The sequence below is a fragment of the Clinocottus analis genome, unplaced genomic scaffold (assembly GCF_023055335.1).
Source record: "Clinocottus analis isolate CAN_PGR_092001 unplaced genomic scaffold, fCliAna1.0.p SCAF_18, whole genome shotgun sequence".
In the NCBI taxonomy this organism is placed as follows: domain Eukaryota; kingdom Metazoa; phylum Chordata; class Actinopteri; order Perciformes; family Cottidae; genus Clinocottus; species Clinocottus analis.
In genome coordinates, this window is record NW_027175909.1 from 10,164,767 (window position 1) to 10,188,048 (window position 23,282).

Consider the following 23,282-nt stretch of genomic DNA (forward strand, 5'->3'; position numbering starts at 1 on the left):
CCGTTTGCTCCACCCCTGGTCTATCTGTGCGTCTGAGTTCAAGCATATCTTCTCTGAGGACTATTTCATCAGACAAAGCCAAACACGTTTCCCGCACACTAGCTCCAACGTAGGAGATAAAGAAATTGCACTTCTTTGGGCACAGACGTCGACAGCCTCCTCAGAGGGAGGAGCAATGAAAAGGCACAGCGTGTGCACAGCTCGGCAGTTCACTGTAACGGATGCCGCACGCTGTAAAGATCCAAAGACACGCACACACACTCGCACACACACACTGATGTTTCATTGTTCAGTCAGCGCTGCTGTCATCGCCGCATCTTTATTCAACGCCTCGCAAGCGAGCTTCACCCCCTTCCTCTGCCAGCCTCACCCACGAATTGATGATGATATTAAGATAAAGCAGAATCACGGTCTGTCTCTCCTACTTGCATTCATTATTAGAGAGAAGATAAGAGGAAGAGGAGGAGGAGGAGGAAGGATGATGCCTGCATGTGCGAGTGGCTCAGAAATCCTAATTTGTGGAGACATTATTATGGGTCATCGTGACTGTATTTTATGTTCCTTCCCACTTTCTCAAACTCACCTCATCCTGTCGTCCAGAAGCAACACAGTTTATGAGACAATTATTATTTAATTATACACGCGCACACACACACACACACACACACACACACACACACACACACACACACAGACACACACACACAGACCCTTGTTTACCAGAGGATATGTACAGCACACATGCAAGTTTGATTAGTGCAGAGTGCAAAGTAGATTTGGGAGGCGATTAGGTTACAGAGATTGGAGTGTGTAGGTGTGTGTGTGAGAGAGGGGAGGGCGGGGGGGAGGTTCTGTTGTCAGAAGAAGGCTGCAGAGTGGAAGGAAAAAGGTCAGAGGCTGCGTTATTTTTTGTCGAGCTTAAACTGTGAAGAAAAGTGCCTGATTGTTTTCACAACAGCCTCAGTCCGGGGCTTTAATTAGCAATTACTGAGCGAAAACAATCTTCATCATCCTCGTCCTGGCAATTTCTAATGTGATAAGTGATGCGGAGAAGCAGATGTTTTCTTGCTTAAATAAGTTACTGAGCTTTAACTGTCTGTTTGATTTCATGAAATCCAGTATTCTCTTGTGTTTAATGTTCTCCCTGGGTGATGCTATACATTTCTGAAACGCTTCTCTCCCTCTCTCTGTCTGCGTGATGCAGCGTGTGCAGCGAGGCTGTCACATACTTCTTGGCTCTGACCTCAGAAAGCCACAGAGAGGCCTGGACCAACCTGCTGCTGCTCTTCCTCACCAGGGTGCTAAAGATCAGTGATGAAAGGGTAAGGAGCCGAAAAAACACTTGATGACGCCTGCAAGGCCATTTACAGCGAGGTCTGACATCCCAAAAAATAACAGACGGGCCAGTTAGTCCTCCAGTTTGACGCTTTAGAGTTTATATCACACTTTTAACGTCAGTGTAACGAAATACGAGACATGTTCAAATCCTCATCCACTTTTAAAGCTTGTTGTATTTGTAACTTCTTTCCAGTTCTGCACGGATTTCCGTTGGCGGTTTACCATCGCTGTTTGTGGTGTCCTGTTATATTTTAAGTGATGCCTGACAGCCGCGGTATAAATATAGATAAACAAGAAATTGGGAATCTCTATGCCAATCACAATAAAGGTGTAGATGGAGCAGAGTGCGGCAGAGCATGAGCAAACGTGATTGCATTGCAAAATATTGCATTGCAACTATTTCAATATTTAGATTGAGATTGATAAAACTGATGTGCTGCAGAAGTGTACCAGTGTAGTTCCACCGTTCAACCCAACATTGAATCCTATGTTTATTCTACAAAAAATGATGCTGTGTGCCACCGACGGCCATTTTGTACATAATACCCAGCTTATAAATATGATTTAATGGCGTTAAAGTGTTCTTTTATTCTTTGTGGCACTCACTCTCTCCCTCTCATCCCACAGTTCAAGGTGCACGCGTCCAGATACTACCACCTTCTGTGTGAGATCATGCAGTTCGACCTGATCCCCGAGCTGCGGGCCGTTCTAAGAAAGTTCTACCTGCGCATCGGCCTCGTGTTTCACATCGCACAGCTGCCCGAGCCTCAGCCGGCGCACATTGAGCAGGAGGCAGACGCAGAGGTTGTGGAGGAGGAGGCCCAGTGACGCTGCACCACGAACAGCCTCGAACACAGAGCGCTACCGGGGCCTCCACCTCAGATCTGTGCGACTGCGCTGTGGCTCCGTGTCACCTCAGGGCCCTCCACAGGGTTTACGCCTGACTCTAACAGCTGATGATCAATTGGCTATCTACTACCACCCACCCGCACCCTTAACCCTGTCACCACACACCCACACAGACACGCCTATTCACACAAACAGCCCCGACAGAGTTCTCTATCACGGTGAAAACGGTAATGTCTTGTACAAGGTGTAGCGATGCCTCCACTGGATACAGCTACTAATCAACAACTGACAGTTATCCATATCTCTGATCTGCTCAGAAGGAATATATTTCAAAAGATGTGTGCTTCTTCCTGTATATTTGAAAAGTAAAGAATGAATGGATCCAACAACATGCAAAAGGACATATTTAGTAACTATGAAATGTGACATTTGTCACAGATGGATAGTAATGATCGTTCTGTCTGCACCGCAGATGGCTAACGTTAGTATTGGTAGCCTTCTTGGTTGAAACTAGTTGTACAGATCTGCCGCTGTGTAATATAATCTTATAACACTAGATTTCATTTATTTTTCTTTATTTTTTCTTTTCCTCCTCTGGATTTGCTGCACTTGATCTCTTTTTTGAATGCACTGGAGATTTTACTTTTGTGATAATTTATTTAACTGTACCATCTCCCGTACAATCCCCCTATATTGTACGATTTGTAATTGAACATGAACGTGGAAAGTGAAGGGTTAAATTATTCCATTTTATATGCTCTTAGGTTTTTATCGCAGACCGACGATAACTGGGCTTCTGAAACTGGAAGATAGGAGCGCAACCTGATGCTAGCTGCTTTTGAGTCACTAGTCTGTTTTCTTGTTTGAGTTTAGTTTTCACTCTTGTGTACAAAATCAAAAGTTAATAATATATTTAATGTTTTTTTTCTTTGGTTTGCGGGAAAAGGTATATGTATAGAGAAAATGACAAATGTTAGCTGTGCTTTAAGTATGAATGGGATGCATTCCTGCTCACGGATGTAGAAAACAAAATGTATATGATACAGCAATGTAAAGTTTTCTATGTTGCAAAAAAGATTATGTACAACTTTCTGTACAATACATCATCTGGCATTCTAATCAGGTTCTAGGTCAATAAAGTTTTTGAACTTGGTTGATTTGAAATGTTGAATCACTGACTTCTAAATGACAGAACGAGCTGTTTATTGTTTCTCCATCAATGACAACAGGACAATGGTAATATTTTATAATAAAATAAAATCTGTCATATTTCTATCAAAAATAACTACATTCTCACACACACACACACACACACACACATACGCATGTTCATGGTGAATTCACAGATCTGCACCATCCAAAACTTTCATGAACTAAATCTACTGCAGGTTAAAAAAAAGTGTGCTTTTCACACTGAGCGAAACCAACTGTGTCTCATGTAAGATGTTTTTTGTCGAAACTAACTGACACAATAATAATAACTAATATTTTCACAGTTGGACTCTCACAAGCTTTTGAAGCGGTCCAACAAAAGAGCAGGAAGTGATTCCAGCAACAAAGTTCATTCTCAGGAGAGCCAGCCAAGAAAAAAAAGGCGCTATCCCCTCACTCCTTTGGAGACCGGCTAATGGGAGCTGTGAGACTCAGTGTGTCAGCCTGGGTGGAGCATCCATCCCGCTGTTTGGTCTCGTCGTGCAGCCGGCGCGGTTTACAGTATCCGACGTGCCGGGCCGCAGCCAGGCCTCTGTGGCAACAGTCTCCATGGAGACACGCCTCTCCAAGGCAGAACGCAGAGACGAGACATCCACTTCATCACTAGACGGACGCTCTGGAGAGCACACGGGAGTTCATTATCTAGCAAACATTTCTTTTAGGCAATCGCAAAGTAAAGGATGACTACATTTTTTTTTTTGTTCATATCTACGATTTTTTGAATATTACATTTTTTTGATTGAAGAGGCAAAGCACATTTCAGAAATCTGTCAAAATAGCACATATAATATAAATGACATGCTCTTTATTTGATCTATTACTTTACCGGTGAAGTAAGATGAGACGGAAAGTTTTTCTGTGGACCGCAACATCTTCAAGCACCCATTAGCCAGACTTGTTATGCTTTTGTTGTATTAGCATCCGTCATATATAAATATCAAGTATTCTCTACCTGATCTGTCGTTATGATCACCAGGGTCTTCTCTCGTGATGCGGTGCTGGTTGTGATCCCTGACTTTGGATTCAAGGTGCGAACTCGTCACTGACTGCAAAGACTGAGCATCTGGCTGGTTGTTACTGTCCCACTGATCCATGGACACAGCCTCCTCCTGGACCAAAGAGATCCGAGGGAAGAGAGTGACTGCAATGCTCATCAACTTAACGTGATCAAATTTGTAATGCCAAAGCAAACAGAAATATCAAATGTACTGCTCAGCCTCATACATCACAGTCATGTCTCCTCCGTGAGGTTGTTCTCTCGTGCTGCTCTGCTGAGGGCTGGCGGTGCCTGCGTTGCTGAACCTGCCCTTCACAAGCATCACCACTGTAAAAATCTGAAAACAAACATATTTTGGACAGAGATTACAGTTCTAAAAGTTCATTCAGTTCCAATATTTGTGACATGAAAACTATATTCCTCTTCCCAAACAAGAAAACTTTTCCCTGGAAGGGGTTCGGATGGAAAAGGGTAAATATGCAAAAAGCCTCTCTTCCTGCAGCAGACTTTTTAAACAATGTCTCTACTGCCCTGGTTCCCAATGGCTGGCACTGTGCTATCTCCACCCTACAGCTGGCATGTGCCCCTTGCACCCAGCATTGGCACCAGCTGCAACACAGAGACATGAGCTGGCATGTGCCACAATTAGCCTGGCACCGAGACACAGAGCTGAATCATCCTGGCGCAGAAGCTGTTGTGGTGTGGTATTGTGAGCGAGTATGTAGCTGACTTCCCCAGCCATGTCACCTACATGGAAAATGTCTAGAGCCTCCAAAAAAAAAGGAAAAATCCCAACGCATATTGCGGCCCCCACTGACACAAACACTTTCTTCATACTTGAAAGAAGAGGGAAAAAAGGAACAGGTCTTAACAAACAGATTATGTTTAGTCAGGCTTACCAATAAAAGCAGCCTCAGATGGCAGTATGGAGTCTCTGTGGATGTAACGTCCAGGTTTGTTCCTCTTAGAGAAGAAATAAACACAGGCAGGCAGGCACCAATTAGGAACACGCAAGATGTACTCGACCAGCATGTCACAATAAAATGCATTTTAATGATGTGATGAACACTCACAGAACGATGGTGGCTCAGTTGCTGTTCCAAAACACCTGTAAACACACAGAACAATGAGCGCCGCACAATAGGAGAAATTTCAGAGAGTGTCTGCCAACCGACCATGCTCTTTTTCTCTCTTCATGAGCCTGATTTTGCGTTGTTGGTCACGTAGAAGTGCCTGCTGTTGGATGTCCAGACTTTGTCCGTCAGTGGGAGGGTCAGGGTACATGTGACGGACCTCCTCACGAGATGCTGTATCTGACAAAGAATAGATATTGTCCCGTGAGGTATTGCTCCACATTTGTTCAACAGTAGCAACCAAGTATTGATGCAGCAATAACGGGTTGCTTTCGCACAGAAATAAACGAGAAAGATACGACTCAGAAGCGTAAACTAGAGGAACTAGAGAAACAAAACCAAAAACATTTTTTGTTTGAGTGATTTATGATTGCTCCCTTCATTACAGTCCCCGTCTTCCTCCACTCCACAACCTAGCTGTGACTCAGCAGAGCCACAGGCTACCGCCTCCTCACTACGCACATCCTATCAAGGTTGGACTTTACAGAATGGATCTGATGCAGCTTTCAGATGTAAGTGGGCATAATTCCATCATTTTATCTAGAAGTTTGACTATAGAAGGGTTTTGGTCAATTTGTCACTGACTAGCATTTCTTCCTATTTTTTTGTTTTACAAGCCAGAGCTCTGAGCGTCTTTCAGACTCCTGCATTAACTCGGTCTGGGAACCAATCCAAAGCCATTTCCTTGGTTGCTTGCATTACATTTTTTGTTAATGCTGCCAAACGGCCTGTCACTGATGGACGCCTCCCATGACCTCATGAGATTAAAGTTTCAGTGTGGCTAGAGGGAGACAGAGGACTGATGAAGCTCTGGAAAATCTACACCATCTGGCCCAGCTGGTTCAGGACCGCAGTGTTCTTCGTCTCCTGTCCTTACATCAACATCATGACCGAGGCAATTAGAGGAGGGGTTTTCTACCACTTACTTAAAGTTAGAAAAATGGGTTGTTTCAGATTACGGGAGGGAAGTAAGCCCAACTGCTCAATGTGATAAAATGATTTCTCATCAAAGGATCATATTCAGTTCATCACTATTATCTGAATGATCGGAGTAGCAATATTTCAGTTTCACAAACTAGTAACCACTATGATAAGTGTATTGTAGGACATTATCTTGCAGTTATGTCTTGGGACCTCTTGGTTATATAGAAGGCACAGTTAAAGCAAAAAAATGACAAAGAAAACTGACTTTTTTTTTCTTTGAGTGAGCTAAGGGTGATCTTATTAGTAGCCAGTAAATAAAGCCAGTGTCCAATCAGTCAATGTGTCATTACCTCTGTATTTAAGGTGGTTGAACTCCCTGATATTTTGCATATTAACACCTGCAGCACCAGAGCTGGGACGCCTGGTTGCTGGCTGGTCAGCTTGCTGGTGCATTGATTCAAAGGCCCCTCTGTGTCGTCCTCTGGGTCTGAGCAAAGGAGGAAAATCCCATTTTAAACAAATAACACGCACTCCCTTTGGAAAATGTCCCAATAATCCACTACGAATGCTTTTTCAGTTGTGCAGAATGACGACAGCATTAAGTTACACTTGATACACTACGTCGTCCTCGTAAGTCAGGTCCCATTCAAAAAGAGTGAGTATTGTTTTTAAAAAAGTAAGGATTGACTACATGCTTTTATGAGGCTTGTCCTGCTGAATTGTCATTCAGCAACATTCTGAATCCCGACTGAATCCTGCACTGCAGGTGAGTGACCCTGCTGATCTCGCAAGGTGAAGACAGACGAAAAGAAAATGTCCACTTCGGATCACACTGTTACATTACTGCAGTAATGAGTCCCTCAAACAACTCTGGATGGAGATTAGAAGATAGCCAATTAGACCTGGGTCCCTTTCATTAACTCTGAACATGAGAGAGCCTCCTCACATACAAATAGCTAATCAAGCCATTTAAAAAGTCAGGATTAGCATTGTGTCCTAACCTTGATGTGACTGAGGGGGTTTTAGGTCAAATTGGACCTGAAGGGGTCAAGCATGTCTAATAGGTTCTCTAAATGGCAATTTTTTTTTTGCCAGGATAGAAAGTAAAGTAATAAAATCCTCATCATTCTGGGCACGATATACCGACGCAAATTACCTCCTGCTGTTCAAGGGAGTCGGACTGTATACCTGTTGGGGGGAGTGTAGTGACTCTCCTGAAGATCTGTCTGTCCCAGTTGAACCTCCAGTTGTCTCTGCTCATTTCTCAGATACTTACGGAGGGTTGACAGCTCTTTGATCACTTCCTGCTGACCGTCTGAGACGACCAGAGGAAGTGAGGGGAGACAGGACGGGAACAATAAATGATTAAGTGGCAATGTATGATTTACAAGCAGGTAGCTTCAATAGGCGCTTACCTTGTAGAGGCGATATTTCCCCAGGGACTGGTCGGGAATGTGGTGCTGACACAGAGCGCTCCTGTTGTGGAAATTGTGAGCATTGTTACATTTTTATATTTACATCAAAAGAGTCTTGATGTGAAGATGTGTGCATCCGTTTTCCTGCGTGACTTACAGTGCTGGCGGTGAGTTGGCTCTCAACAGACGAAGGTCTAGATGCCACAAGAGTTGTCTGCCTCCTCTGCAAGGTTGGGATGGGAGGAGACGGCTCTCTCTGCTAGTTCATGAGCAGAGTCACATTACTTGACAGAGATGTTAAATAAAACTGAAAGCGACAGCACCAATGTTTCTTTAGGGTTACTGTACCTCATATATCCAATATGGCTTTTTCTCCTCTCTGTCCCTGGCGCTCTCAGGTTCCTTCTTCCCATGCTCTTCTTCCCGTCTCGCCCTCTTTTCCTCCTTCTGGTGTTGTGTTTTAGATTCCTGGATCAAACCTGTTTTTTCCTTCATATTCTGCAGAGACGAAAGACAATTCCTTCTCAATGACAAGCCCAGTTTGAGGAGACCCCTTTGATGTTATGAAGGAGACATGACAGAGGTGCTCTATATTAAAGGAAAATCACCTGCATCTCCTTTTGCTTTCTTTGCTCCTTTTCGTATTCTTGCTGTATGCAAGCCCTTTGGTCCGCCAGCCTCTTCTCTTCTTTCTCCTCCTCAACCCTCACTCGTTCTATCTCCTCTGTCTGCTTTTGCTTGTTGTCCTCTATCTGTTGGTAATGACAAGTTACAGGTTTAGTTATTTATAACGTCTTTAAAGTGCTCGATACCTCTGAAGCATTTGTAAACAATAAAAAAAAACCTCAGTAAAAGAAAGGAGAGACATCCAAGCAGCATCCAAGAAGTTCTCTGCATAGACTGAAGGTTGTGGCCCAGAACCTACCTGTTGTTTCAGGTCTTCTTTGTATCTGTCCTGCGTGTGGAGCTGCTGCGGAGTTGGCTTATCATTTAAACCTGCAATGACAAATAAGAATGACAGTAATCCATCTAGAAAGAACAACAATGTGTGCAATCGTGTGGTTCACTGCAAGTCAGTTTGCCACAATATTGGCGCAGTGACTTAGAGTAATCGATCACTACACAGTCAATTTGTCAAAGTAAATTTTATTCAAATTGAAAACAAATTTCCTCAAATATAACATTTGGTCCCAGTTTGAATAGAGTACAATCTTCAGTGTACCTGGTAGCGGATGAGAAAGAGGAGGCTTGCCTTCAGTCACAGGATTGGGTCCATTAGTCGTGGAAAAGCTTTGCGTCTGTCCATTTTTCCTGGACACAGGATTCCGATATGACTCCTCGTTGGTCTTGTGCATTTGAGTCAAGTCACCTGCGGGCATGGAAACATAATACACATGTACCTCAAACAAGCTGTATTACTATTTATCACGATTCATCAAATATTATCTTAATTTTAGTCGACCTCATTCAAAGACAAAGTGAAACCAAACTTACTAACAAGGTTGCCTTGTTCATCTTTTATTGAAGCACCTCCTCCACTTCTCCCCCAGGGGTTGTATGCTATCATCTCAGCCTCTAACTTAGCATCATATTGCTCCTTCTCATCTTTCTCTCTTCTTTTACGCTCCTCTTTTTCTTTGATCTGGACACAAGGAAGGCAAGATGTTTCAAACGTTTCTATGAAACTAATAAAACCTTCTGGGACCGCTTTAGTGGAACGCAAGTCTCTGTAATATAGTTTTGCTGCAACAGAGCTCTTTGCCCATGAGGAATGCTAACTGCACAATGATCTCTGGTCTAACTGTCAAAATATCTGGTCTGTCCCTAAAGTCAATGTCTGGTTTTCCTCTGGTGTCAGCATGAAGGAACCAGTCAGTTACAGCAATCACAAGCAGGTCAGTGTGACAGTAAGCATGTCAGAGTCAGACAGTGTGCTGCTCTTTGAACTCTGACAGAGTTCGTCAAACCCCAAAAACCAGGCCAGAAAACCCGCTCCGCCAAGTACCTCTTTGTTCCAAACTGTCATCACTCATTTGTAAAGTTAGTTATTAAATATGAAAGCATTGGGTCTGCTTCAAGCGATCAGGAGGGACGCAGCGAGGCGCCGTAAACATTGGGGGCTCACTGCTCCACCCTTGGCAATCAGATGCTATCTTGTAGATATGATGTCGTACCTGCTGTCGGAGTGCTTGTTGGTAGATCAGGGCCTTCTCTCTCCTCCGCTGGGACTTGTCTGCAGGAAGCTCTCCACCATCCAGGGGAGACGCACTATACTGTTCATTTGCTCTATAAGCAGACAGCGATGGGGCAGACACACAGTTATCTTGCAGTGAGGGCCCTCTTCTGGAGGAAAAACAAAAAGTCTCATGACCATCTACTTATGTAAAATCTCTCAACCTCGGCAAATTCATCTTTGGGATGAAGAAGTTTTCACAAATGTGGAAATTATTTTTCATTGTGGACGCTGAATTTATCATCTGGATAAATAAACTACTCTTGCAGGAATGGACACTGACTCAGTGTGGCCCGTGGGTCTGAGAGTAGATGGTCTTTGAGGATGACTGTAGAAATCTCCAGACTGATACATCCCTCCAGGCAGATCTAATGAAGAAAATGCAAAAATACAAGATAATGAATACAAGCAGAATGAACAGTTTTGTTAGCTATCTGTTGCCATCTGACAGATTTTTCAGAATATATGTGAGCTCAGACCTGGGCCAGAATTTGGCTGAACACTCCAAATGGAAAGAAAATAAATGTAACCAAACACACCCGCTGGATTGAGTGAGATCCATCTGGATTTGCTGAACTCATATCCAATAAACTCTGTATCTCCTGAGTAATCAAATCAGTTCTGCTAGAAAATGAGATACATGAATTGGTATGCCAAGTCATCTCGATTGATATGGCGATAAAGTGGCTCCATAATAAATGGCAAAAGTTTTTTGACTGGGAGGTCTGGGAGTTCATTTAAGTTGATGTTAATCTCTCCCATCTAATCTGAAACAGACAGATACTTTATGACTCTGAAGACGATAGAAACAGAAATGACTCTAGACTATCCGATTGTTTGGTACAAATATGCATACTTTACATTACAATCTTTTTCCCAAAACATCTCGCCTTATTTGACCTCCAAGCAGCTATTGGTTTCTATTCATTTCAATACAATATGAAAATCAACTTGCAGAAAGTTGAACCTTAAAATACAGTAAATTATCCATAACAGTGAAAATCGTGAAAACTGTGACTGCCTTAATGACAATGATTATGTGAAATTACTGGAAAACAGCCTGGTTTGCAGTAATGCAAAGTAAACAGGAAAATAACATGAAGATAGTTGAAATACTGTACTCTGACTGTAAGGAAGATTAAGATCTAATGGATTCCTGGTCCCATAGTAGTTGTAAGCGGCATCATATGGAGTATTGTAGTTATTATTTATCGTGGGAGGAACAAGAGAAGGAACACCAGCAACCCTGGGGGAAAAAAACACATGAACTACAGTGAATTTCAAGCAGTGCTGTTAATATCATTCATGTATGGCAACACAAAGCAACAGGGAGTTACCTTGGATTGGCCACTCCTGCCAGCATGCTTGAGGAGTCCCTGTAGTCCTCATCATAATACTCGAGTGGGGGGACGTCGTGTGCAGCTCTTCTTCCAGATCCAGGCGCTGCTTTCTCTGTCAGCTGACTGAGAGCTGTACTGTAGTCCACATGAGACTTTCCTGCGGGGCCTCTCTGTTCTGTGTCCTCTTGTGAGACGTCTCGTCTCCAGCTGCCATATTGACGATTTATAGCCCCAAACTGCTTTAGTCGGTCGGGAAGAGAGGCATTATGTAAAAGAGATCCATCAAAGGAAATGAGGCGGCAAGATCAGGTGTTGCTCAAGCGTCACTACAAAAATAATAAAATCATCATCTATGATGGTGACAAATAGTTTGTGTCATGTGATATGTTTTTATTGGGCTGTTGAGACATTTCTACAAAATCAACTTTCACTTCATACCATCCAGACACAGGGCTGGTACATCTGCTATGTGGTGGTTTAAGTAAGATGGGATCTAGTCGTTCACGTCATAGAAAATGTTGCTAAAATCTTTTGAGGATTTCAGCCTGTTCTTATCATTCGGATCTACCTGTTTCTCCATGTTTGTGTCTCCAGTGGAGGCCACCCTCAGTTTCTTTTCCCTGAAAACAAAACTATTCAGTCCACCCATCCTTTGTGTTTTGTTGACTCTGAAGCTGAAACAATTCAAGAAAAGCATGATTTGGTGAATCAATACTCACCTGATCTTGTTTCTCTGCTGTTCTGCAATTTGTTCCAACAGCTCTTGCTTGTACTTTTCTTTCTTCATCTGTGAGGCTGTCTGCTCTTCTGCTGCTCCTGCATGACAACAGAGAGACACAAACAAACAAGTGCTGTCACCTATGATGCTGAAAAAGCATTTCAAGTGACAAACTCCAAAAATAATCCCACAAGCCAATATGTGTCCGAAAGCACCATCCAATAAGAATGTTATTTACCAATCATTAGTCCCGTAGCAAACTCGGCTATATCCTTGCTGGCAGGTCTGGATCGAGCGGCCGTCCTCAAGCTGTCTGGCATTCGCAGACTAAACACAGATACACAAAATCAGACACTCCACAAGAGTCATCCAATTACTGACATTATGTAAGGTAACCAGTTCCCATGAGTCACACCCAGCTACCACTTTACATCATACACTGCCTCTTAGTTTGCCTGCGGAGCTTTCTGGTCTCATTCTCCAATCAATCCAGCAGCTCTGCTATAGCTGGGGTGAGTAATTGTTTCGCCTGAAGCTGGGCCAAGGCTCACCCTCCATCACCGTTCTACACATTAGCAGCTAACTGAGAGCGGCTCAACTTGATGGCATAACCGGAAACAATGAAAGGAAACAGCGTGCGTGAGAAGTGCTGAAAATAGCCGCAATGAGCTAAAAGGGTCTTGTGTTTAGTCATTCAATCAGATTATTTTATTGATTGATAAAATGTGACGGATGAGGATGTTATTGGATGTCTAGTTCTTTACGTAAATGTCAAACAGATCCATAAATAGAATTGAATCTTGCTTACTCTGACTTCAAATCACATTCACTGTTGTTCTGACCATGAACACCAGGGGCTTCTACCTTTGTTATGCCCTGAGGAGCTCTGCCATAGAGACAAACAACAACAACAAGAGATATTATATACCTCCTCTCCTCTTTGCACTCTGGCTCTAGAGTCTGCCTGTCTTGTCGTCTCCTGGTTCTAAACTCCAACTCTTCCTCTTTGGCTGTGATTGGCTCCTCCTCTGAGCTATAGAGCTCTTTTGGTAGGTGAAGTTGCCTATGCCTTTGACTCCGATGGCCTGAACATCCGGTCCCTGTACTTTCTCCATTATTCACTGACTCTGTCAGAGTGGCAGCATCTCTCCTGGTTGCGGGTTGCTCCCTGGGGAGGAGGGTGTATGTTTGTGTACGGACAAAATCAGACACTCCACAAGAGCCTTCCAATTACTGACAGTGTATAAAGGTGAAATCACCACAGTCAGTTGTGGTCTGAGTCACACCCAGCTACCATTTCACATCATACACGGTGTCATAATTTCCCTGTAGAGCTTTTGGTCTCAGAGACAGGAGGTGAAGCATCATTCTCTAATCAATCTACTCTGGTAGAACTGCGGTGAGTAATTGTTGGCCTGGAGCTGGGCCAAGGCTCACCCACCATCACCGTTCCACACGTTAACAGCTTAGTGAGTGCGGCTCAGCTTACTGGCATAAACGGAAAAAATCAAAGGCAACAGCATACAATAGAAGTGCTGAAGAGCAATTACTGAATATTGCAGAAATGACGGTACCGATCTTGTTTTGCCGCTTCCCTGTGTTGGCTCATTCAATATGATTATTTTAATGATTGAGAAAGTGTATGAAACTTTCCAAGAGGATGTTAATGGCTGTCAAGCTCTGCATGTGAATGCTACTGCTGTCTACGATGATTCTGTTTCACCATTACAAACCTCATTGCTGCTGTCCACCAGAACAGTACATATAAATGAATCTTGCTTACTCTGACTTCCAAACCCATTCATTGTTGTTTTGATCACGAACACCAGGGGCCTCCATCTTTGTTATGCCCTGAGGAGCTCTGCCATAGAGGCAAACAAGTAAAGAGATATTACAGACAAGTAAAGACATATTACATCATATCTACTCTTATAGCTGTGTAACAGACAAACATTGGTCAGAATCATACTGCTAAAAAAAGCTACACCTGTGAGCTCTGCGTTCTCTGGTTCTCCTCTCCTCTTTGTACTCTGGCTCTAGAGTCTGTTCGTCTTGTCGTCTCCTGGTACTAAACTCCAACTCTTCCTCTTTGTCTGTGATTGGCTCCTCCTCAGAGGTATAGAGCTCTTTTGGTTTGGGAAGTTGCCAACGCCTTCGACTCCGATGCCCTGGACCCCCGGTCCCTGTGCTTTCTCCATTATCCACCGCCTCAGTGAGAGTGGCGGCATCTCTCCTGGATGCAGGGTGCTCTCTGGGAGGAGGGTGTATGTTTGTATGGGTGTTGAGGAAAGGCAGAGGAGAAGCTGGAGAAGAAATGTACACAGCATCTGAAGCTTCAACCTGTCCGGGCTGAAAATTTAAAATAAGATAAAAAATAGAATTTGAGAAATATTTACTTTATATCTTAATGAATGGTTTAAAAGATTTTAAGCAGATAGCAAAAATCTTCTGTGACAAACAATGTATTTTGTTTAGGAGAAAGCAGAATTGAATAACTTTCAATGCATTACAAATTACCTTTGAAGTTAAAGGAGGTGTTCCCCTCTTAAACCTTTCGATTTGAGATTTTTCTTGTAGGAAGAGGTTGTATTCTTTTTTTCTCTCCTCTCTTAGTTTTTCCTGCAAGAGAAACAAAATTAGTCACTTGTCTGAAGCAGCTATCTCAATCAGACAATTTACCAACTACATTATTTCAATGCTGTGTTTGAATCCGAGTTATTAATAGCAATATTATGTGTCACCCACTCTCTTTTTTGTTTGTTTCATTCATTCATTTCTCTGTTGATACATAACTCAACTCCCACACATAACAATAAAGCCAAATCAGGCATAAAAACAGGTCAGGGGGGAAAAAGGTGAGAAGGATATTACCCACGGGGCACACACTTCATTGTTCAATTGAGTTTAACCTTAGTTTAACAAATTGGGTTTGGTTTTGGACTCCATTCTTGTCATCTTCCCTGAGCCAGTTTGTGACACTGGAACTAATTGTATCATAGATGGAATGTTGCATTATGTATTAAACTAAGATCGGCATGAATGCCACTGAGCAAAGTTGTTCCTTCACCTTGCACCTATAATATTTAAAAATACTGTAAATTGTTCATAACCGCGGTGGAACCAATCCCCAGCTCCAGAGGCTGATACCTAACCATTATGCCACTCAGCCTAAGCTTTAACAGGTCTGCAAGCAGTAGTAAACAAAAGCAGTTGCTGTGAGACACAAAGCACTCTGCTGTAATATAACTCTGTTAGTGTTGTGAGCGATCATGACAGGAAATAAAGTCTGATGATCATGGAGTTACCTGTTTCCTGCTAAGCCACACTTGGACATGGATAAAAAAAATGTCCTCACTAAAGTACACAGGCACACAGACACGCACCTGAAGAAATTTCTTCTCCTCAATAGGTAGAGAGAGACCCAGGGGTTGTGTTGGAGGTTCAGTAGTTTTCAGATTCTTTATCTGGAGGAAGAACATGAAAACAGGATGGTTACTCAGCAAAATCCAACTGAGGCAACATAGTGAAACATGTATTTTCACTATAAACTTATGATATGTCAAATACATCATCAGACCTTAGTAGCATAATGTTTGTATTCCAGTTGGAGCTCCTGCTGAAGTTTCTTCTTCTTCCTTTCATAGTCATTTCCAAGCAGCGAACTTAAATCGAAACCTGGAAAGTATCAAATACAGTATATGACACATAAAGTGTGTGACCTACACCTATCCTCAAAGATTACAATTAATATGTCCAGTGTCAGAGAATTGCACAATACCTCTGTCTGGAATTGGGGCTATTCTGTGTGCTGCTGATGCTGGAGGCATATCCACACCTTGCTACTTTTATTAAAAGCCCTTAACTGTTGAAAACATGATGTTAAAACAGTCTGTATATATTAGGTAATCATCAGAGCATTGATATTTCACATACCTTGACTTGCATGTGTTTCATTTGAGTGATATATCTGTGGGTGTTTCCTCTTCATGCTCCTCGAAAAACGTCCCATCTTTCATGCATTAAAAGCCATCAAAGCTCAACCACACAATTCCGCTCTGCCTAGAGGAGTCATCCATGTTACTATCACAAAGGAGTATTTTTCATTCATAGAGCTAAAAGTGTCAAGCGCTCCGTTGTATTGACCGCAGGCGCAAAGCATAATATTGTTGCTATAGGCAACCAGGATACATACGGTTCTCCTCGAGGAGGTGACGTCACCAAGCTCACGTCTATAACCCATCAAATGACATCTGCTCTGAATTTTAAGGTAAAGTTAGCTCTGAAATAGTATTAACGTTATAAACTCCAGCGGAATTTCAGTTTGCTTGCTCGTTAACATCCTAACAAACGCTATCAAACGAGAACCAACCTGGCAGCAACTACGCTTCACTTACTTTGCGCTGTGCTCATGGGCTTTTAGTAAATTATTTCTATTCTATTCTATTCTATTTACTATTTTAGTAAATAGTTTCGTTACCACAGTAGCTGCAGTTTTGTTGGTTCGTCAAACACCTTCGGCCTCACTTTAAGTTGCGTCAAAGACCTGGAAACCAAAACATTCAGGAGGAATCTGCTGTTCTGAATAGCGCCGCTAGATGTCAGCGAGTCCTCGACAGTTATTTTTTAGTCTTCCCTGGACTAAACCATGTATTTTGGCAGAGGGGTGGATGCACTTTATTATGAGTGATATATAAGTTAAATTACTTCAGTTGGATATGTATTGTTTTACATATAGTTTAATTTTAGTGTCTTGTATAAGATGTAGTGTATTACACAAGCATATCAACATCATATTTATGTAACATTTTGCCAAACGTCGCCGCGATCCCACTTGATATATTGGTATCATTTACTGTCATGGCACCCTGACCAAGTGGACATTTAGCCCTGTTACGGGATCAAACTACAGGATAAAAATTTAACATTTATTCGCTTACTTGAGCAGAAATAGGGGTTTTAACGACTGAGTTGTTGTTTTTTGCTTTGATAATTCGTCATGGCGGGGAGCAGCACGGCTCAGAAAACATGGGAGCTATCCAACAGCATGCAGGAAGTTCAGAGCATAGACGAAATCTACAAATATGACAAAAAGCAACAGCAAGAAATCCTCGCCGCTAAACCATGGACTAAAGAGTAAGTACAAAACACAGTAATGTAATATTCAGCTTAAGAAAGCTAAATGTTCGCTGTTGTGTGTTGTGTCACAGTGGAAGAAACCCCCTCCATAGCTTAACGAACTAGCATTGGCTTATTTGTCAACAGCGATGCTTCTCGCGTTAACTGTGCATAGTGTCCCTAACATACACCTGGTATTGAACGTGTTTCTTTCTTTGACCCGTAGTCATCACTATTTCAAGTACTGCAAGATCTCCGCCTTGGCCCTGTTGAAGATGGTCATGCATGCTAGGTCCGGGGGTAACCTGGAGGTTATGGGCCTCATGCTGGGGAAGGTGGACGGTGAAACCATGATCATCATGGACAGTTTCGCCTTGCCCGTGGAGGGCACAGAGACTCGAGTGAACGCCCAGGCTGCAGCGTATGAATACATGGCTGCCTACATTGAAAATGCCAAACAGGTGGGACACTCACTTTCATAATAGGGAAACTCACAGACTTTATAAATGAGAGGAGGAGGAACCAAACTCTGCATACACGCTGTTTGGTCCTTTGGATCTATAGTTAATCACGTTCTGTAGACGTAGCTATTTGATTGCAACCATTTTGGTTTTATTTAGAGATGTGGGGACATTTCATTAAGTTGTTCAAGAAAACCTACTTTTGTTTGTAATGTGAACCTTAATGAGTTTAGAAGCTGATACTCAGATGTATAGGATTAAATAGGCATTATGCTTCTACTTATACCTTTTCAGTCTTTCTGTTTTTTGTATATTAAATTGTGGCATTACTTATTATATTATAATGATTGATTGAATAAAACACACACAAACAATGTGATGTGTTATCGTAGGATTGAGGTTTGACGCTACATATCAGATTTTATGCACTTTTTCTGAAGTTACTACTATGATAGCTATTGATTTATTATCCCGAGTTGTATTACGCTCTTAAAGGCACTGTGGCCTGAATATCATATGTACCAATACTTACAACTGAAAATTGACAAAGAATGTGACTGTGTTATGTTGTTAAAAACTAAATAAAAAGTGAGTTAAAATCTGTCTCTCATCCCTCAGGTTGGCCGGCTGGAGAATGCGATTGGCTGGTACCACAGTCATCCAGGCTACGGCTGCTGGCTGTCTGGCATAGATGTCAGTACTCAGATGCTCAACCAGCAGTTTCAGGAGCCGTTTGTGGCTGTTGTGGTAAGACTCTGGAAATAGTAATAATTTCTTTTAATTTCAAGCCAAACGCTTAGTTTACTGTGATTTCTAATTGCATGGTATACAGGTGAAGTGAACCATTTATTTCAAACTATGACAAAACAAGTTAATGTAGATGTAACGGAGACGGTGGGGAGATTGTTGATGTATTGGTTGTAGGTTTTCCATGTAGTACTGATGAATATTGTGTTATTTCACCCATGTATGTCATTTAAACTTACTTTGGTTGAGTGGTGCTTAAATGCCATGGGCGTCATGTAATTAAGTATGCATTTTCAGCACACCGACAGCCACAGTAAAATGCTCCTGGTGGCCGGATTTGAGTAGTCCCTGGAGGTTTGTGTGACCTCTGACTTTGTTTTCCGTTTCTACTGTATCTTGCCTCTTACAGATCGACCCCACTCGGACCATTTCAGCAGGGAAAGTCAACCTTGGCGCCTTCAGGACTTACCCAAAGGTAAAGCAAAGGCTGTGTACAGAGGCACTTCTCCTGAGATTGTAATAGTGATAAAATAAGTTGCTATTAATGATTAATTTGCATACGTGTTTAGGGTCATCTTTGTCCTTTTAAAATGTGTATTTCATTGTTGTATATTGCTTTTACTATATAAACTATAATTTATGATCTGTCTATTGCATTTCTTGATTCCTTATTTGTGTAAAAAGAAAAATCCAGTTATGGTACAGAAAAGCTTTTTAGTTTGTTGGTAATTTTCAGTATTTCCTTTTTGGATTTTCAGGGTTACAAACCTCCAGATGAGGGACCCTCAGAATACCAAACAATCCCCTTGAACAAGATTGAAGACTTTGGTGTTCACTGTAAACAGTAAGTATTGATGTAAATCAGTGTTATTACCATATTACAGATATTTACGATAAATTATTTTTTTCAAATTTCTAAAGTGATTGCAGTATTTTGTATAGTGTACTATATGACTGTGTTGTACTTGGCTCATGTTTTTGCTTTGATTTGTTGTCTTTTAGGTATTACGCCTTGGAGGTAACTTACTTTAAGTCCTCCCTTGATAGAAAACTTCTGGAACTCCTTTGGAACAAATATTGGGTCAATACCTTAAGTTCCTCAAGTCTCCTCACGGTATGTAGACAACTGAAAAAAACAAAATGACTGCTAATTGTTTGACATTTTGATTTATGGTTGATTATTACACTATAACTCATTGAGACATTCGGTCACCCGCTTGTGATGTCATGATTTATTGCTGCATAGTAGGTAAGAGTCGCTGTTTGTTGATTTTAGTAATGCGCTTACTTTAAACTTTTTTACATGAGAGATAAATATTAAATTTGGACTCAACTTCAGTGGTTCAGATGCTGTCGTGGTTCCTCCCCTCCCCCAAGTTCATTCTAAAGATTTGAAATCCCCTCATTGTGGATGCAGTGACTCTGTTCCGAGCTTGACTAAACAGTCTAAATAGGCATCGGGCTTATCCAAACAGTAAGCTCTTTGGCATTCTGGATGAAGATGAATTGACTAGATGTCAAGGACGAGCTGCTCCTTGGGTGACAGGCTTTGTCAGTTGCTACACTGTCGCCCTAGTCAGGGGCCCCTGTGTCATTGTGTTTTAATTACCTTTTCCACTAAAAACACGGCCTCACCTTGAGCAAACTTTTCACTGGCTTGTTTTCATTCACCACAACACACAAAGTGTTCCTTCAGCTTGTTCGACAGATTTCTTTGTGTAAAGTCTGTTATCTACCTTTTGAAGCAAATTGTGCATGAATTGGTTTGTGCGTGTTTGTTGGATGGTCAGAACTCGGACTACACCACGGGCCAGGTGTTTGACCTGTCGGAGAAGCTGGAGCAGTCGGAGGCCCAGCTGGGCAGAGGCAGCTTCATGCTCGGGTTGGACACGCATGACAGGAAGTCTGAGGACAAACTGGCCAAAGCAACACGAGATAGGTAAATCTTTTTCTGTGGGAAAAGGGCTGGAGACTTAAATGTAAACTTCCTTAATTATGGGAACTATAATTTCAGTTTACCATTGCTTACTGTATATTACATATCATAAAAAGAACGTAATTGAAAGTATTACTTTTAACTACTTTCATTATATTGAATTACTGTGTGATGTATTTGCCAACTCAATTGGTTTGTTGATAATACATCCTGTCCTTGCATTATGTTAACAATAACTTTAATCTTTTATAATGTGTTGTCACCCCATAATATATATTTTGTGTCAATTTAAAATTTGTCAAATTTTTGATTGAGGGTTATAACCAACATCAATTTTAGCACTGCATTTTGAACTGCAGATAATTTTCTTCAATGAATTGATTTAAAAGCTTTCCAAAAAAACAATTATCTTATTGTCTTATTTTGTCTGACCGACTGTTCGAAACCCTAAGAGATTCAGATGACAATGATATAAAAAATATAAAGAATTATTCAAACAATTAGCCGATTATCAAAATAGCTGCAAATGAATTTTCTGGCAGTCAATTAATTGATGTGGAATTCAACTAATTTCTTGATCTGTAATTTCTTTCTAAGTAGTGTGATTCTAAACAGAAGAAAAATATCAACCTGCAGCACTATAATATATTTGTATTTTATAATAATGGATTAATCAAACACATCTATGATTTAAGTTACTGCAGTATCTTTTACACAAATAGAGACAGAGTACTACCAATGGCCACAAACAACACCGTCACTCGTTATTGCCCATGATAGTCTTCTGATAGCAGTGTACGTGTTGCATATCCGTATGTCGTGTCTGTTTTTCTTATGGATCTAATGAACTAATGACCATTTTTCATTTTGTTTTTGTTTTAGCTGCAAGACAACCATAGAGGCAATTCATGGACTGATGTCTCAAGTCATCAAGGACAAACTCTTCAATCAAATCAACACATCTGGCAATTAAACCGGAAATACGAGCTGATTTTGATTTTACCTGGAAGTGTTTTTTTTGTGTATGTCTAGAACCATCTAGTTTATGGTTTAACTTCTATGGTATAATCTTGGTGTTGCTTTTTTTTTTTGTAATTCTTATTTTGTCCTAGAAGTAGTTCAAGGTTATGCAGTCAAAAAATAAAAAGTGCAACTTCTGTCTGTGGTTAATTCATACAGAACCAATTATATTATTTTATTTTATTTTATTCTATTATGCAACATAGAAACATATACACCTGGCCTGGTGTATAATATAAGGTGAACATTTGTCGTCACATATTCAGTCCTTCAGTAAGTATAGTACACTATTCTTAAGACATGGGACTCTGACTACAAAAAAAATTTTTTCCCTTCATTGGCTGTTCCTAAAAAATCTTTTGCGTGTGCTAAATTCTTCTGCAGCCCAACATTTGAACACACACACACACACACACACCTTGGTTGCATTTTCCGCACAGTCTAACCTAGCACCAGTCAGTCATTCAAGTGTAGCCTGTCGGAGCATTACATAATGGAACAACAAACTCAAGCTTCTGCACAGGCTCAGAGGGAATCGGCTGCAATGTGTGGGATGTCTCTGCGGAGTCACTCCCATCACTGCTTGGCCCTCGGTGGTACACACCCCGGCATAGTGGCCACCGCGTTCAGGTTGTGGTGTGGCAGTGATGCAGCGCAGAAACAGAAGCCGTACACACTGGAGTCTATTCACCCAACGTGTCTGCTCTCCGTCGAAGCAGACACTCACCAAGTCTGCCTTTTTTTAAAGGCTGGTTCCTTGGCCTGGGTTTGTGTCATGTCTTTTTTTTTACGGTATTGTAATGGCTAAATGTATATTTTTGATGTCATGTATCGCAGAGGAGACAATCCCAGTGGGGCCGTGGAGGTCTCTGTTTTTTCTCATGCACATGAGTTTTGGCACCCCTTTCTATAATGATTTTCTTTTAACATTATTTGTGCCATGTCCTAAATTGGAGGGTGTTCGGTGTAGAGGTTTAGAGAAGGAAACTTATTAGATTATATTTAATGTAATTTAGAAATGTGAAATAGTTGAATGGGTGCACACAGTCTACTGAATAGCTTGTATTTTTGCCAAATATTTAAATGTATTACATGGATGACTGTCACAGTGCTGAGAAAGTATTTAGAGTATGCACTTCTAAAACAGTTTCACCTAATGTTTGGTCTTCCATGGTGATTTAAGTATCAGTGAAACATATTGAACTCGTTGGACATGTAAATATTGTGATTATCACCAGATGGACATTTGTATGCATGACTAAAGATGGAATAGGAAAATGTATGTAAATTCTAATCAAGTCAAATTGTGGGCAGCCAAAAATCCATTACTTGAGTATTTTACCTTACTCTTGTAACATTTAGTAGTTTTCTAATTCCAAAGTATGTTCTCTATTAACATACAAATACATTTTACAGATTGCAGAGGAATGCCTTCTCCCTTGCTGTCCACACAAAAATGAAGGAGTGAACAACGACAATGACTGATATGAAAGCAGCAGATTGACAAGGCTCATGATTAATAGCTCTAGGTTGCTACAGTACCGAGGCCCTATAGATCTAATGACCCCACTAAGATCTGGAGATGTTGTGTTTAGTTTGGCTCTCAGAGGAATTAACCCCACAAGCATGGCCCCCGCCGTGTGTGAAGAAGCTGGAGGTGCTACATTTCCTCTCTGCCATGTGCTCCTGCATAAGTGGAGGCAAGTCACTCCCTTACAGGAAACCCAGGCCTTGACATGATATAGATTAACACTGCAGGGGTCACTGAGTGAAGGAGGCTGCCTGATTTGGTATGTGGGGTCTTGAAAGATAGCTTGGACAAATGTCATCTTAGCTGCAAAGTC

General features: G+C 41.5%; 3 protein-coding genes across 15 annotated transcripts in view; 2 read left to right on the top strand and 1 right to left on the bottom strand.

The window, feature by feature from the left end:
• arfgef1 (ADP-ribosylation factor guanine nucleotide-exchange factor 1 (brefeldin A-inhibited)) overlaps positions 1-3,392 on the top strand; it is a 47,559-nt gene extending 44,167 nt beyond the window's left edge. For both annotated transcript variants that reach the window (XM_068582062.1, XM_068582063.1), the window contains 2 exons: positions 1,205-1,322; positions 1,966-3,392. In XM_068582062.1, the coding sequence (XP_068438163.1) occupies positions 1,205-1,322; positions 1,966-2,166 (319 nt within the window). In that variant the 3' untranslated portion in view covers positions 2,167-3,392. The remainder of the gene's footprint in view (positions 1-1,204; positions 1,323-1,965) is intronic.
• Positions 3,374-16,761, bottom strand: LOC137788906 (centrosome and spindle pole-associated protein 1). 11 transcript variants are annotated; one of them, XM_068582065.1, is made up of 31 exons: positions 16,637-16,761; positions 16,093-16,214; positions 15,938-16,021; positions 15,737-15,834; positions 15,543-15,623; positions 14,677-14,778; positions 14,147-14,508; positions 13,943-14,020; positions 12,968-13,327; positions 12,398-12,486; positions 12,161-12,257; positions 12,010-12,061; positions 11,439-11,680; positions 11,223-11,347; positions 10,385-10,469; positions 10,043-10,211; positions 9,363-9,510; positions 9,091-9,237; positions 8,794-8,864; positions 8,477-8,620; positions 8,217-8,366; positions 8,026-8,127; positions 7,869-7,929; positions 7,642-7,768; positions 6,804-6,940; positions 5,572-5,709; positions 5,470-5,504; positions 5,296-5,359; positions 4,624-4,733; positions 4,352-4,508; positions 3,374-4,015 (listed from the first exon to the last, which is right to left on the bottom strand). In XM_068582065.1, the coding sequence occupies exons 3-31, from the start codon at positions 15,984-15,986 to the stop codon at positions 3,831-3,833; spliced, it is 3,765 nt and encodes a 1,254-aa protein (XP_068438166.1). In that variant the 5' UTR covers positions 15,987-16,021; positions 16,093-16,214; positions 16,637-16,761; the 3' UTR covers positions 3,374-3,830. The 11 variants fall into 11 exon arrangements, with proteins under 11 accessions (XP_068438166.1, XP_068438175.1, XP_068438169.1 ...); XM_068582074.1 differs by having other exon boundaries at positions 8,026-8,124; positions 11,439-11,677; positions 16,093-16,218; positions 16,637-16,748; XM_068582068.1 differs by having other exon boundaries at positions 11,439-11,677; positions 16,093-16,218; positions 16,637-16,748.
• Positions 16,353-21,575, top strand: cops5 (COP9 signalosome subunit 5). Of its 2 annotated transcripts, XM_068582078.1 has the most exons (9): positions 16,353-16,426; positions 17,170-17,292; positions 17,501-17,735; positions 18,354-18,482; positions 18,892-18,957; positions 19,241-19,326; positions 19,485-19,596; positions 20,273-20,421; positions 21,301-21,575. In XM_068582078.1, the coding sequence occupies exons 2-9, from the start codon at positions 17,204-17,206 to the stop codon at positions 21,389-21,391; spliced, it is 957 nt and encodes a 318-aa protein (XP_068438179.1). In that variant the 5' UTR covers positions 16,353-16,426; positions 17,170-17,203; the 3' UTR covers positions 21,392-21,575. The 2 variants fall into 2 exon arrangements, with proteins under 2 accessions (XP_068438179.1, XP_068438178.1); XM_068582077.1 differs by lacking the exon at positions 16,353-16,426 and having other exon boundaries at positions 17,002-17,292.
• The last annotated feature ends 1,707 nt before the right edge of the window (positions 21,576-23,282 follow it).